This window comes from Rhamphochromis sp. 'chilingali' (assembly GCF_963969265.1).
Source record: "Rhamphochromis sp. 'chilingali' genome assembly, chromosome: 16".
Classification (NCBI taxonomy): domain Eukaryota; kingdom Metazoa; phylum Chordata; class Actinopteri; order Cichliformes; family Cichlidae; genus Rhamphochromis; species Rhamphochromis sp. 'chilingali'.
In genome coordinates this window covers 15306225-15318125 of record NC_137943.1, presented here as the reverse complement: position 1 = coordinate 15318125, position 11901 = coordinate 15306225, and the positions used below count along the sequence as shown (strand labels likewise).

At 40.6% G+C, this 11901-nt stretch overlaps 2 protein-coding genes across 3 annotated transcripts; one reads left to right on the top strand and one right to left on the bottom strand.

The window, feature by feature from the left end:
• Positions 1 to 771: 771 nt before the first annotated feature.
• Positions 772 to 6731, bottom strand: mul2 (mitochondrial E3 ubiquitin protein ligase 2). 2 transcript variants are annotated; one of them, XM_080907112.1, is made up of 7 exons: positions 6663 to 6728; positions 5596 to 5617; positions 5177 to 5328; positions 2480 to 2567; positions 2234 to 2354; positions 1906 to 2137; positions 772 to 1790 (listed from the first exon to the last, which is right to left on the bottom strand). In XM_080907112.1, the coding sequence occupies exons 3-7, from the start codon at positions 5291 to 5293 to the stop codon at positions 1314 to 1316; spliced, it is 1035 nt and encodes a 344-aa protein (XP_080763238.1). In that variant the 5' UTR covers positions 5294 to 5328; positions 5596 to 5617; positions 6663 to 6728; the 3' UTR covers positions 772 to 1313. The 2 variants fall into 2 exon arrangements, with proteins under 2 accessions (XP_080763238.1, XP_080763237.1); XM_080907111.1 differs by lacking the exon at positions 5596 to 5617 and having other exon boundaries at positions 6663 to 6731.
• A 10-nt stretch (positions 6732 to 6741) lies between these two features.
• alg3 (ALG3 alpha-1,3- mannosyltransferase) lies at positions 6742 to 11587 on the top strand. The gene is made up of 9 exons (XM_080907110.1): positions 6742 to 6988; positions 8080 to 8179; positions 8264 to 8411; positions 8742 to 8902; positions 9074 to 9194; positions 9309 to 9514; positions 9869 to 9946; positions 10417 to 10560; positions 10650 to 11587. The coding sequence occupies exons 1-9, from the start codon at positions 6757 to 6759 to the stop codon at positions 10828 to 10830; spliced, it is 1371 nt and encodes a 456-aa protein (XP_080763236.1). The 5' UTR covers positions 6742 to 6756; the 3' UTR covers positions 10831 to 11587.
• The last annotated feature ends 314 nt before the right edge of the window (positions 11588 to 11901 follow it).

Sequence of the window (11901 nt, the reverse complement as noted above, 5' to 3'; positions counted from 1 at the left end):
TGGAAATATGTAATGGGAAACTCCTGTAGGAGGCTTAATTCAGCATGTGGTTGACCGAAGCCTCCAGGGGAATAACTCTTAGTTTTCCTGGAGCACTGACTTGGATCCCCTTTAGCCTTCAGAGCTACTTTAATTCTACATGGCATAGATTCAACACGGTGCTGGAAACATTCCTTAGAGATTTTGGCCTAATGATATGAGAGCATCCTGCAGGTGCTGCAGATTTATATTCCCCACACAATTATAGCATCAGCAGGAGCCTGAGTAGCTGATATAACGCAGGGTGGATCCACGCTTTCATGTTGTTTACACCAAATTCTGACCCTACCATCTGAATGTCGCAGCAAAAATCACAACTCATCAGATTAAGTCTTTTTCCTTCTCTTGTCCTACTTTGGTTGTTTCCTGCTTCCTTGTTATTTGTTCATAGAATATGCACCCAGTGTGGTTTTCTGCTGCTGTAGCCCATCTGCTTCAAGGTTGGATGTGTCCATTCAGATGCGCTTCTGTATAATTTGGTTCTAAGGAGTTGTTTTACAAGTTACTTTGGCCTTCCTATCAGCTCCAAGCAGTACGGCCATGTATGAACATCTAAATGCATTGAGTGTCTGTCATGTGATCAGCTGATAAGATATTTGCATTAAGGAGAAGTCAAACAAACATAATACATAATAAACTGGGTGTGAGTGTGCATGCACACATTAAAAGTGACACTACGGATTCTAAAATATGTGTTAAATACACTTAAATACACTCTAAGGGTAAAACTTCTCGACATTAGATTTATTTGGGTTTCAGTAAATTTCCGATACAAACAAGAATGGAAATTAAACTGTCTGAACTCTGCTCCAGTCTGCATGCCAAATATCCCCGAGCAAGATACTAACCCCAAGTTCCTCTGATTCATCAATCAGAGTACGAATCACTGTAACTGTTAGGGAGAAAGAACCTACGTAGAAAAATCACAGCAAAAAAGTGCTTGAACCAGTGAATGAGAGAAGTTGTGTAAAGTGCTTTGAGTGCTCAGGTAGGGTAGGAAAGCACTATAAAATAATCACTCTATTTACTTTAAAGTACCATCACTCGGCAGAAAATGGTAAAATAAGGCACATGAGCACTGAGCAAAACAAACATTTGTATTGCACAAGTTTACACATTTTTTTGACTTGCTTTATATCCCCATATTTCCCACAACAAATCTCTATTATGGACAAAATGTTTTCACAACATGACTCACATTTAATTTTGAATTTAATAAGTTAAGCAATTTAGACGTGAAGCTTCTACTGAAGTGACCCGATTCCACAAATACGTCAGACTTGATATAGAGGTAGCACTCTTACAATCCTCTGTCTACAAATAGGGCAATATTGCTGTGGCAGAGCCTGGTAGCAGGTGTGGCAGCAGCACACGTGTCCACAGTCCAACAGGACACAGTTACGGGGCTGACTGAGGCAAATAACACACATGGCCACGTCTTGAAGGTTGTCCTGGTCTGGTACATTAATTTGCAGTCTGTTAAATTCCCTTCTTTCCCGTTCCTGCTCCCTGAGATCCTTAAGGTGGCGGTAGTAGCGTAACCCGGCCCAGAAAATGATTGCTGCCCCTGCCAAAGCAGAAGTAATGGCCAACACTTTCCACCAAAAAGCAATGTCTTCATTCTCCCCTTGCAGGGTGTCGAAGTCCGCTGGGGTCAGGAAGTACTGTGAACCGTTAGAAGGGGGTCGGAGACTCAGAGTGCCATCTGTGTCCAGATTCAACTCGCCTACACCTGTAAGATTTGTCCCCACCTTGAAAAAAAAAAGGTGTGGCACTTATCAATAAGAATATATTTTTAATATTAACAACAAATTGGGCTTTATGAAGTGAACACTAATTCATTCAAGTTTGAATAGAATGACTTACTTTGAGCATTTCCTCGATCTCCAGTTGACCTTTTGGCTTCTCCCCAGTAAAGTACTGTCCCATGAGGTCACCCAAACTGTGACTGACCTGGTGAAATTTCTCATATGTGACCTCCATGTCCAGCCCAGCGGCCTGTAAAGGCGACAAGACTCTGATTTCGGTATTATCCAGTCCCACTAATAAAAAGGGCACCGCCTCTACGTTTTCGTGCAAGAGTCGTTCATTATCTGTCCTGCAAAGGTAACGTGAGAAACAGTTTGCATATCTGATAATAAGTAGAAAAAGTTAGATGTACTGGAACTTCAGCTTGATCTGATGATGTTCTCACCATGTACGTAAAAATCCATTCCACAACAGCCTGTGTTCTTTCACCATGAATCTACGCAGCACACCAACATTTTCTATGTTGTGCCAACTAATGAGAGGCTTTCCAGCTGGTTTTACACCACCTAAAATGTATACAAGCACACATACAGTAACAGGGAATGAGAGGCAGGCCGGTATACAAGTTTTCAGATTAAAAAAATAAATAAATGTACTACTCCTTATCAAAAACAAATAAAAGACTGATTACCTTCAATGACGACATACTGTAGACACGCTCCTGGAGTAACTTTCAAGAGGTCCTTGAGTTTTTTATCTATGGGTAACCGTGGAGCATTCTGGAAACATGGAGCACACACATTAAATAGGACTGACTAATTAATAAGTCATGCATTTGCTTTCCCAGTGGTTTTATGTCTTTGGTGTGTGTTAATCAGCTGGCTGTAAATGGGTACTTTTCTGTGCAGTGCTAGCAATCACAGTGTTGCTATTAATTCTATAAATGACTGGTTGTAATAGTAAATCTTTCAAAAGAACCAGTTTAGTTTGAGAAAAAGAAAAGATATGTCCCTAAAAGATCCTCATGGATTTACATCAAGACAGATGCAAATGGCATGAGCTAAAAGAACAATCAGGATGTAATCAAGAAACACAGAAAGACTAAAAGTGCACAACATAAACAGCTAAAAACTGAATAAAAAGGATGACGGGTTTCAGAAGTACAGAATAAAACTTTACACGAAATGGTCATTCTTTAAATACAGTGGGGCAAAAAAGTATTTAGTCAGCCACCGATTGTGCAAGTTCCCCCACTTAAAATGATGACAGAGGTCAGTAATTTGCACCAGAGGTACACTTCAACTGTGAGAGACAGAATGTGAAAAAAAAATCCATGAATCCACATGGTAGGATTTGTAAAGAATTTATTCGTAAATCAGGGTGGAAAATAAGTATTTGGTCACCTCAAACAAGGAAAATCTCTGGCTCTCACAGACCTGTAACGTCTTCTGTAAGAAGCTTTTCTGTCCCCCACTCGTTACCTGTGTGAATGGCACCTGTTTGAACTCATCATCTGTATAAAAGACACCTGTCCACAGCCTCAAACAGTCAGACTCCAAACTCCGCCATGGCCAAGACCAAAGAGCTTTCGAAGGACACCAGGAAAAGTATTGTAGACCTGCACCAGACTGGGAAGAGTGAATCTACAATAGGCAAGCAGCTTGGTGTGAAAAAAATCAACTGTGGGAGCAATCATCAGAAAATGGAAGACATACAAGACCACTGATAATCTCCCTCGATCTGGGGCTCCACGCAAGATCTCATCCCGTGGGGTCAAAATGATCATGAGAACGGTGAGCAAAGATCCCAGAACCACACGGGGGGACCTGGTGAATGACCTGCAGAGAGCTGGGACCAAAGTAACAAAGGTCACCATCAGTAACACACTACAACGGCAGGGAATCAAATCCCGCAGTGCCAGACGTGTTCCGCTGCTGAAGCCAGTGCATGTCCAGGCCCGTCTGAAGTTTGCCAGAGAGCACATGGATGATACAGCAGAGGATTGGGAGGATGTCATGTGGTCAGATGAAACCAAAGTAGAACTTTTTGGTATAAACTCAACTCGTCGTGTTTGGAGGAAGAAGAATACCGAGTTGCATCCCAAGAACACCATACCTTCTGTGAAGCATGGGGGTGGAAACATCATGCTATGGGGCTGTTTTTCTGCCAAGGGGACAGGACGACTGATCCGTGTTAAGGACAGAATGAATGGGGCCATGTATCGTGAGATTTTGAGCCAAAACCTCCTTCCATCAGTGAGAACTTTGAAGATGAAACGAGGCTGGGTCTTCCAACATGACAATGATCCAAAACACACCGCCCGGGCAACAAAGGAGTGGCTCCGTAAGAAGCATTTGAAGGTCCTGGAGTGGCCTAGCCAGTCTCCAGACCTCAACCCCATAGAAAATCTGTGGCGGGAGTTGAAAGTCCGTGTTGCTCGGTGACAGCCCCAAAACATCGCTGCTCTCGAGAAGATCTGCATGGAGGAATGGGCCAAAATACCAGCTACTGTGTGTGCAAACCTGGTAAAGACCTATAGTAAACGTTTGACCTCTGTAACATAACCTTTGTTGGCAATAACAAAGTATTGAGTTGTATTTTTGTTATTGACCAAATACTTATTTTCCACCCTGATTTACGAATAAATTCTTTACAAATCCTACCATGTGGATTCATGGATTTATTATTTTTTTTTCACATTCTGTCTCTCACAGTTGAAGTGTACCTCTGGTGCAAATTACTGACCTCTGTCATCATTTTAGGTGGGGGAACTTGCACAATCGGTGGCTGACTAAATACTTTGCCCAACTGTATCTTACACCTTCATCTGTGAAATGTCAGTTGCAGCCTGATCTTCTGATACAACACCCCCTTGCATCTGTCCATTGCCACTATTTCTTCTTGCACAAATGGAGCCAACACTTCCAAGTTTGATTTTTTTTTCCTTCAAAATACTATTTCAGTTTTATTCTTGACATTTTGTTTTTATTCTCAGAATGTCAATTTTTTGCATTTTTGTCCAAATTCTCCATCTTAACTTTTTAGTGCAATATAGCCACAGATGTGCTCACTGTTCTCACCTACAGCTTTATAACAGCGATGCAAGTTTGTTTTTACAGTGTCTATTGCAATATGGTGAAGATAAACTAAATGTTACTGTGATATATGGCTCACCTTATACATTTAAACTACTCCAAATCCTGTTGTGTTATTTCTCTACCCAGATTAATTGTTCACATCTCTGAAAAAATTACTAACATCTGAGAAGGGACCTTAACTCTTCCATCAAAAACATATGAGCTGTAATCTCTAATGAGGGGTTTGAAGTAGAAGCTTCTTAGAGGTTTAGTCTTCCAATAAAGCTAATTACACAAAATTAACAACTCACGTTGAGTTTGTCTATTGTTGTTCGGCTCTTCTTATATAGGTAGAAGGAGAAGCCTGAGAGAGCAAGGCTCACTCCAAGACACGCTGCCTCTGAAATTGTCACGAAGAATCCTTCCATTGGCCCCGTGTCTCCTGTAACGGCTCCAAGAGCACCTGCACAAACACAAAAGAAGAAGAAGAAGAATCACCTGTCTGTAAACCCACAGCTGCGGGGCTCATGGCTATGTTGTGACATGCTTTGATGTGCCTACACGATGTGGCAGTGATTACTGGCTGATTTGAGGTACGTGTGGGACATAACAAAGGAACTGATAATATTGCCTCTCTAACTATGTACAGTGTTAATTATCTGCCATACATTTTGAACTGCAGCCTTTTGTGATAAAGAGGAACATTATTTTTCTTCTAATACAGACTCACCAGCATGTCTTTTGTTTTCACACTGCAAAATAAAAATATGGGATTAATGTTGATAAAAAGCTAGCAACAGGTAGTCTTCCTCGTTTTTCAGCTTCTCCCTTTAGGGGTTACCACAGCAGATTAGCTACCTCCCTAGATCCATATCTGTTACATGAGCCCTGTGCATGTCCTCCTTTACTACATCTGTGCATCTTTACTGTGTGCTTCCTCTACATATTTTTACATAGGACGAAGTGTGTTACATAAACCAGGCAATATACCACAACATTCATAGCCCAAGCTGGTTAGCAATGCCCATCCCAATGGCATACACAATCTATATCATACATACACACATTATAATACAAAAATCAAACACAACAAAATGCCACCACGCACAAACGAGGTTATGTTGAAATACCATAAGAAACAACAAATTATTAACAGCTGCATAACTGCTTCGATTGAATTTTAAAATGATGCCAATGAGACTGCTAAATTTCTCTCTGGTCTGATCAAAGGCACAGGACATATTTATTCCAACAATTTCTCTGTGAAATTTATTTCTGGAGTCCAGCAGCAAAAACATCAAGATGCAGCGTACAGCAAAGTGACTCAGGAGCTCAAAAATATAATAGAATATGACAGAAAAGATAAACCAGCTTATTAAGGTAAGAGTTAGAAAAAGTTGGAGAACAAATAAAAATGGGAAAAGCAAACAAACAAATGTGACTCCATAATATGAAGGAAAATGATTTTGACTTAGCTGTTCTTGATCACTCTGACATTAAAATCAAAACTTCAACAAGCTGCAGTCACACGTTATTTGATGGAAAGCTTGAATAAAATGTATTTCCATTGTCTGAAGTTTCATTTCTTTGCTGTGCCTTTTAAAACATGTTTACATGCTGTTATTCTCCTGATCGTTTTCCCTACAACAAAGTTAGCTGCTAGCCAGCTAACGTTGACATGGCTCCAGTGACCTCTAAAGATTTTTTTTAAACAGTCATATAAGAAACACTTAGAAGTTTATAAAACACATATATTTCAACAAGAATTAGAACTAATAATAAGTTTGTTTTTTATACCTGTAAAGGAAACGAAACCTTCCCAGTATTCACTCTGCAGCACCGTGTATCTGACGTGCGGTGACAGAGTTGTCACGTGACGAAGTCTGGGCGCATGCGTCAGTTACGGCCTCCGCGTACACGTCGCTACGCCGCGGACATGGCAGGAGTTGGAGGTGTGCGGAGAAAGTCTCCCGTTTCCCCGTCCCCGCTGTGGGGGAAACTCCATACGCTTTGGCAGGACAAGTATTTGCTCTTGTTCAAGACGGAATACACCTTGCTGGTGGTTTCAGTTTTGTGGTTCCTGGAGATCGGCATCAATGTGTGGGTCATACAGAAAGTAGCATGTAAGTAGCTGGTCGACTAGTTAGCACGCTATTGTATTTTGACGTTTATCTGAACGCGGCTGAAGGCTAAGTAGCTAGCGTCAGAAAAGTATTAGCTTTGCCTGCCACCTGTCAAAGGGAATTTACTGTCACTGCATGACCAAATACAATGGTTTACTCTCTCCCAACGTCAAATAACGTCCATTACTTTTAAGACTATATACAACCAAAGGTAGCTGTTTCAATAGTAAATACAAGAAGTAAACTTCTAAAGGCAAAGTAACTGCTCACTTTTTACACGTCCACATACAAAATACCAATATTTTCTCCTTCTTAAATTGATTGTTTGTTCTGGTTGAGTTGTCTTTTCCAGAACCTATCGTCATCACTGAGCATGACTATTGAGCATGCATCAAGATATTCACATCCACATCATCGTTATTATTAATATTAAAAAGTGGACCACATCAGTCCAGCTCTGAGGTCTTTACACTGGCTGCCTGTCCGTCAGAGGATAGACTTTAAAGTTCTGATGCTGGCCTATAAAGCTCTGAATGGTTTAGGACCAAAATACATCAATGACCTCCTGACCCAGTATGAACCTTCCAGATCCCTCAGGTCATCTGGATCCGGTCTTTTATCAGTTCCCAGAGTCAGAACCAGACACGGAGAAGCTGCATTCAGCTTTTATGCTCCTTATATCTGGAACAAACTCCCAGAAAGCCTCAGATCAGCTGAAACACTCAGTTTATTTAAATCCAGGTTGAAGACTCACCTGTTCTCAGCTGCATTTGAATAAAGCACCAAATCCACACTTTAAGCTTAAATTTCAAAACTTACATTTAACTACTGATTTTATCTACTGTTCTGATTTTATCTGTTTTGATTTTATATACTGTTTTGTTTGTTTGTTTGTTTGTTTGTTTGTTTGTTTGTTTGTTTGTTAATTAGTTAGTTAGTTTATTTGCTTGTTTTAATCAATTTTAAATCATGCTTTTTATTTGTTCTTGTTTCTAATGTCTCTGTAAAGCACTTTGAATCACCTTGTTGTTGAATTGTGCTATACAAATAAACTTGCCTTGCCTTGCCTTGCCTATTATTATGTACTGCAGACACTGAGATCGACTGGAAAGCATACATGGATGAAGTGGAAGGAGTTATCAATGGCACCTATGACTACACCCAGCTGAAAGGGGACACAGGCCCTTTGGTGTGAGTTTCAAAATGATGTAGTTCTCTCCATACCACGCTTTTCAGTGCAGGTCTCCTAGATAATTTGGAACACTGTTGTTGTAGGTACCCAGCTGGGTTCGTCTACATCTTCACAGCTCTCTACTACATTACCGGCCATGGGGTGAACATCCGTCTGGGCCAGTACATTTTTGCTTTTTTCTACCTCCTCACACTGCTGCTTGTCTTCAGAATATACTATCGCACCAAAAAGGTGAGCCTAATGTTAATACTAATGTGCCAGGAACCCTATATATTAAGCAGCATGTCATTTTGCTAAAACGCTCATGGAATTCAACTTTTATACCCTACAGAAACAAAATTTAATGTTATTTTCAGAATATTCTCACACATTAATTCATTAGTTTTCTGTTGCATATCTGGCTCTGGGTTCCAGGTCCAGAACCACAAAAATACTGAGACCTCCCTTTTCCTCTACTTGCAGCTCTTCTTTTTCTGAGCCACTTGCAGAATTAATCTCTTTAGCGTTTCTTCTAATAATTAATCTCACAAATAATTAAATCTCCTTCTTTTTTTTCTCCAGGTTCCTCCCTATGTGTTCTTCTTCGTGTGCTGTGCATCCTATCGGATCCACTCCATCTTTGTGCTCCGTCTCTTTAATGACCCAGTGGCCATGATGCTGCTGTTTGCAGCTGTCAATCTCTTCATAGATGGATACTGGACTCTGGGCTGTGGCCTCTACAGGCAAGTGTGCACTCTTCTTTAAAGCGGATACTCATTTATTGGCTTCCCCTAAATCAACAAGTGGCACCTGTACATCTGTAATGTGTTACATACCTTCTACATTGTCATTGTTAATTTTTCCTGAGAGTAGCAAGATGAAATTACAACTCAATCTTTTCCTCTTTCTGACAGTTTAGCAGTATCTGTGAAAATGAACGTGCTTCTCTTTGCCCCTGGATTACTTTTCCTCCTCCTGTCAGAGTTTGGTCTAATGAAGACGATCCCCAAGTTATCGCTGTGTGCAGGCATACAGGTAAATATACACATTAAAACAGGTACAGCTTGACTGTAGTACTCTGTCCACAGTAAATTTTAGCAAATGACTGTATTTTGCTAACATCATCTCTTTCTTTATCTTATGTGGCAGGTTGTGTTGGGGCTCCCTTTCCTCCTAGAGAATCCCGTTGGTTACATGAGCCGTGCCTTTGATCTTGGCCGCCAGTTCATGTTCAAGTGGACGGTCAACTGGCGCTTCCTGCCAGAATGGCTCTTTTTGAATCGCTACTTCCACTTACTCCTGCTGGCCGCTCATCTGCTCACCCTGCTGCTCTTTGCCTTCCGCCGCTGGAAGAGGTGAGATAGACTTTGAATGTGCCAGGGATACACTGGGAACACTGTTTTCTTTTTACATTTATAAATGCTTTGCATGATAACATACTGATCAAAACCACATCATTATGACAATGCATGACAGGTGTCATGAAAAAATGGAAGGCGATTTCAGCAGGATTGTCACTACTTTATACTCTGCAGAGACATTTAGGCCACAAGGAAATGCAATTGATTTCTAGTAACAGCACTAAATGGTTGTTGGTATTTCAGGGTTCTCATCAGTCAGCAGCGGAAACCTTTTTATGTTTTACTAATACACACGTACCTCCTAGATCTCTAAAATGGCAAATAACCATATTCTGTCTGTGGCACCAGACCAGGAGAAAGCATCTTTGAACTTCTAAAGGAACCAGGCAAGAGGAAAATCCCAGCTCAGAAAAGCACTGTGGATCATATCCTTTTGTTCCATTTCAATCTACTCCTGTCTTTAATGTGAAATATATTTTTAAGTAAGTCTGTTGTTAGATGTTAATATGAATCTGCAGGCCTTGTTGACAGAATGAAAAAAATCATACAGAAAACTCTTCTCAGCAAGATTTGTGGATCTTAATTATTTTGAGTAACTGGGTCAAGATTTCTGGACAGAGAACCAAAAACTTAGCGCTTAAAGTTCCACTGTATTCAAGAGGAGACAGACATAGAGTCACAGGAAAAGAAGGTTTTCTCTTCCAAAACTCTGCAAAAACAAAAAAACTTGTGGTGCTACTTGTTGTGGGAAACCTGGTGACAAGTGAGCACCTGAAATTAGCTTTGCTTTGAACATTCTCTTTACAGGACACAGGACATGGTAAAACAATGCTTAGCAGATTTTTTCATATGATCTTCCAGACATGCCTTTTTTTTGTCCTTATCTGAAAATCACAGATTGTGCTGATTCTGTTCACCTGTAACTTCATTGGCATGTGCTTCAGTCGCTCATTGCACTACCAGTTTTACGTCTGGTACTTCCACTCGCTGCCTTACCTGCTGTGGAGTGGAGGTGTCAAGAAGCTGGCCCATCTGCTCAGGTGAGACAGAATCACAAGTCCTGAAGCATAGCACCTCCCTGAACACTCTGCCACATCTTAATGAAAAACTGTTTTATTTTTGCATGCAGGGTCCTGATCCTGGGTCTGATCGAGCTTTCGTGGAACACCTATCCCTCTACTAACAGCAGCTCAGCTGCCCTTCACGTCTGTCACCTCATCATCCTGTTATGTCTCTGGCTAGCTCCACCTTTGCTTTCAGCTGCAGCAGAAACACAAGAGCAGAAAGCTGTAAAGGACAAACGCCACTGAGCCCCGGCCTGATCGGACCAGAAGTATTATTCGGCTGAATCAGCTGATGACAAGCCCGCTCCATCCTCCTGTCTTTGATCCTGACAGCACCAGTGCAAAGGGCGGTCGCTGTGGTAGACTGTTTATAAGTGAATTAAAGGAGCCATTTAAAGCTTCTCACTGCTTAAAGTGAAGGATGCGTCATGTGTGTGCAGACTGATGCCCACACGATGGAATAATATGCAGTTGCAGAGATAAGAAGAGAAAATAAGAATTCTCAGGTTTAGTTTTAGATAGAAAATAAGAAGAGTGGAGGCTATGAGAATGTCATGGATGTTATGCTGTGTGGAAAGAATTGATTACATGAGCTCTATTCCCACTTACTGTGGTACAACTACACTCAGTCCATAATTCCTCTGGTCTAGTCATGTAGGCTGATATCATCTCAAGTTTTTATTTACTGGTGCTCAGATGATCGTATATTGAAAGTGTCAATAATGTGCATAAGAACTTGAACGCCAAGCTTTAAAATAACTGCATAGCAAGCGTAAGCTTGTGGCATTTCCTCTGCCACAGTTATGAAACATAAGTATTCTCTATCGAAGGGGATGTTTTTTTGTATTTTTACACAAATGTGTAAAAGTCAGCTGTGGACAATCAGTCTGTTTGTCTGATTTCTGTAACTTGTCATCCTCTGTTGTGAGTGGCCGCACTCATAGATGGATTTAATGTGAGAAACATGCAGTAGACTGAAAAACGGCAAATGGATTCTACTAAACCCGTGTGGTCTTCATTGTTACACAATACAACAAATGGTTGAATTTTAGTGTTTTTTATTATTTTTACCAACAATCATTTCACTGTTTAAAGCTCATCTTTGTTTAATTTATCAAATAATCATCTTGATAATCAAAATCTTCATTTTACAGTAACTGTGATTACATATTTGGTATAGTAGTATATTATACTGGCTGCAAACTAAAAGCTAGACTACAAAAAGCCCATTTAGATGATAAAGGCATATTTGTGATTGCATAAAGCACACTGATCATAAAAGGCCCCCTGGTCTATGGCATGTAGTATTAGAATGAA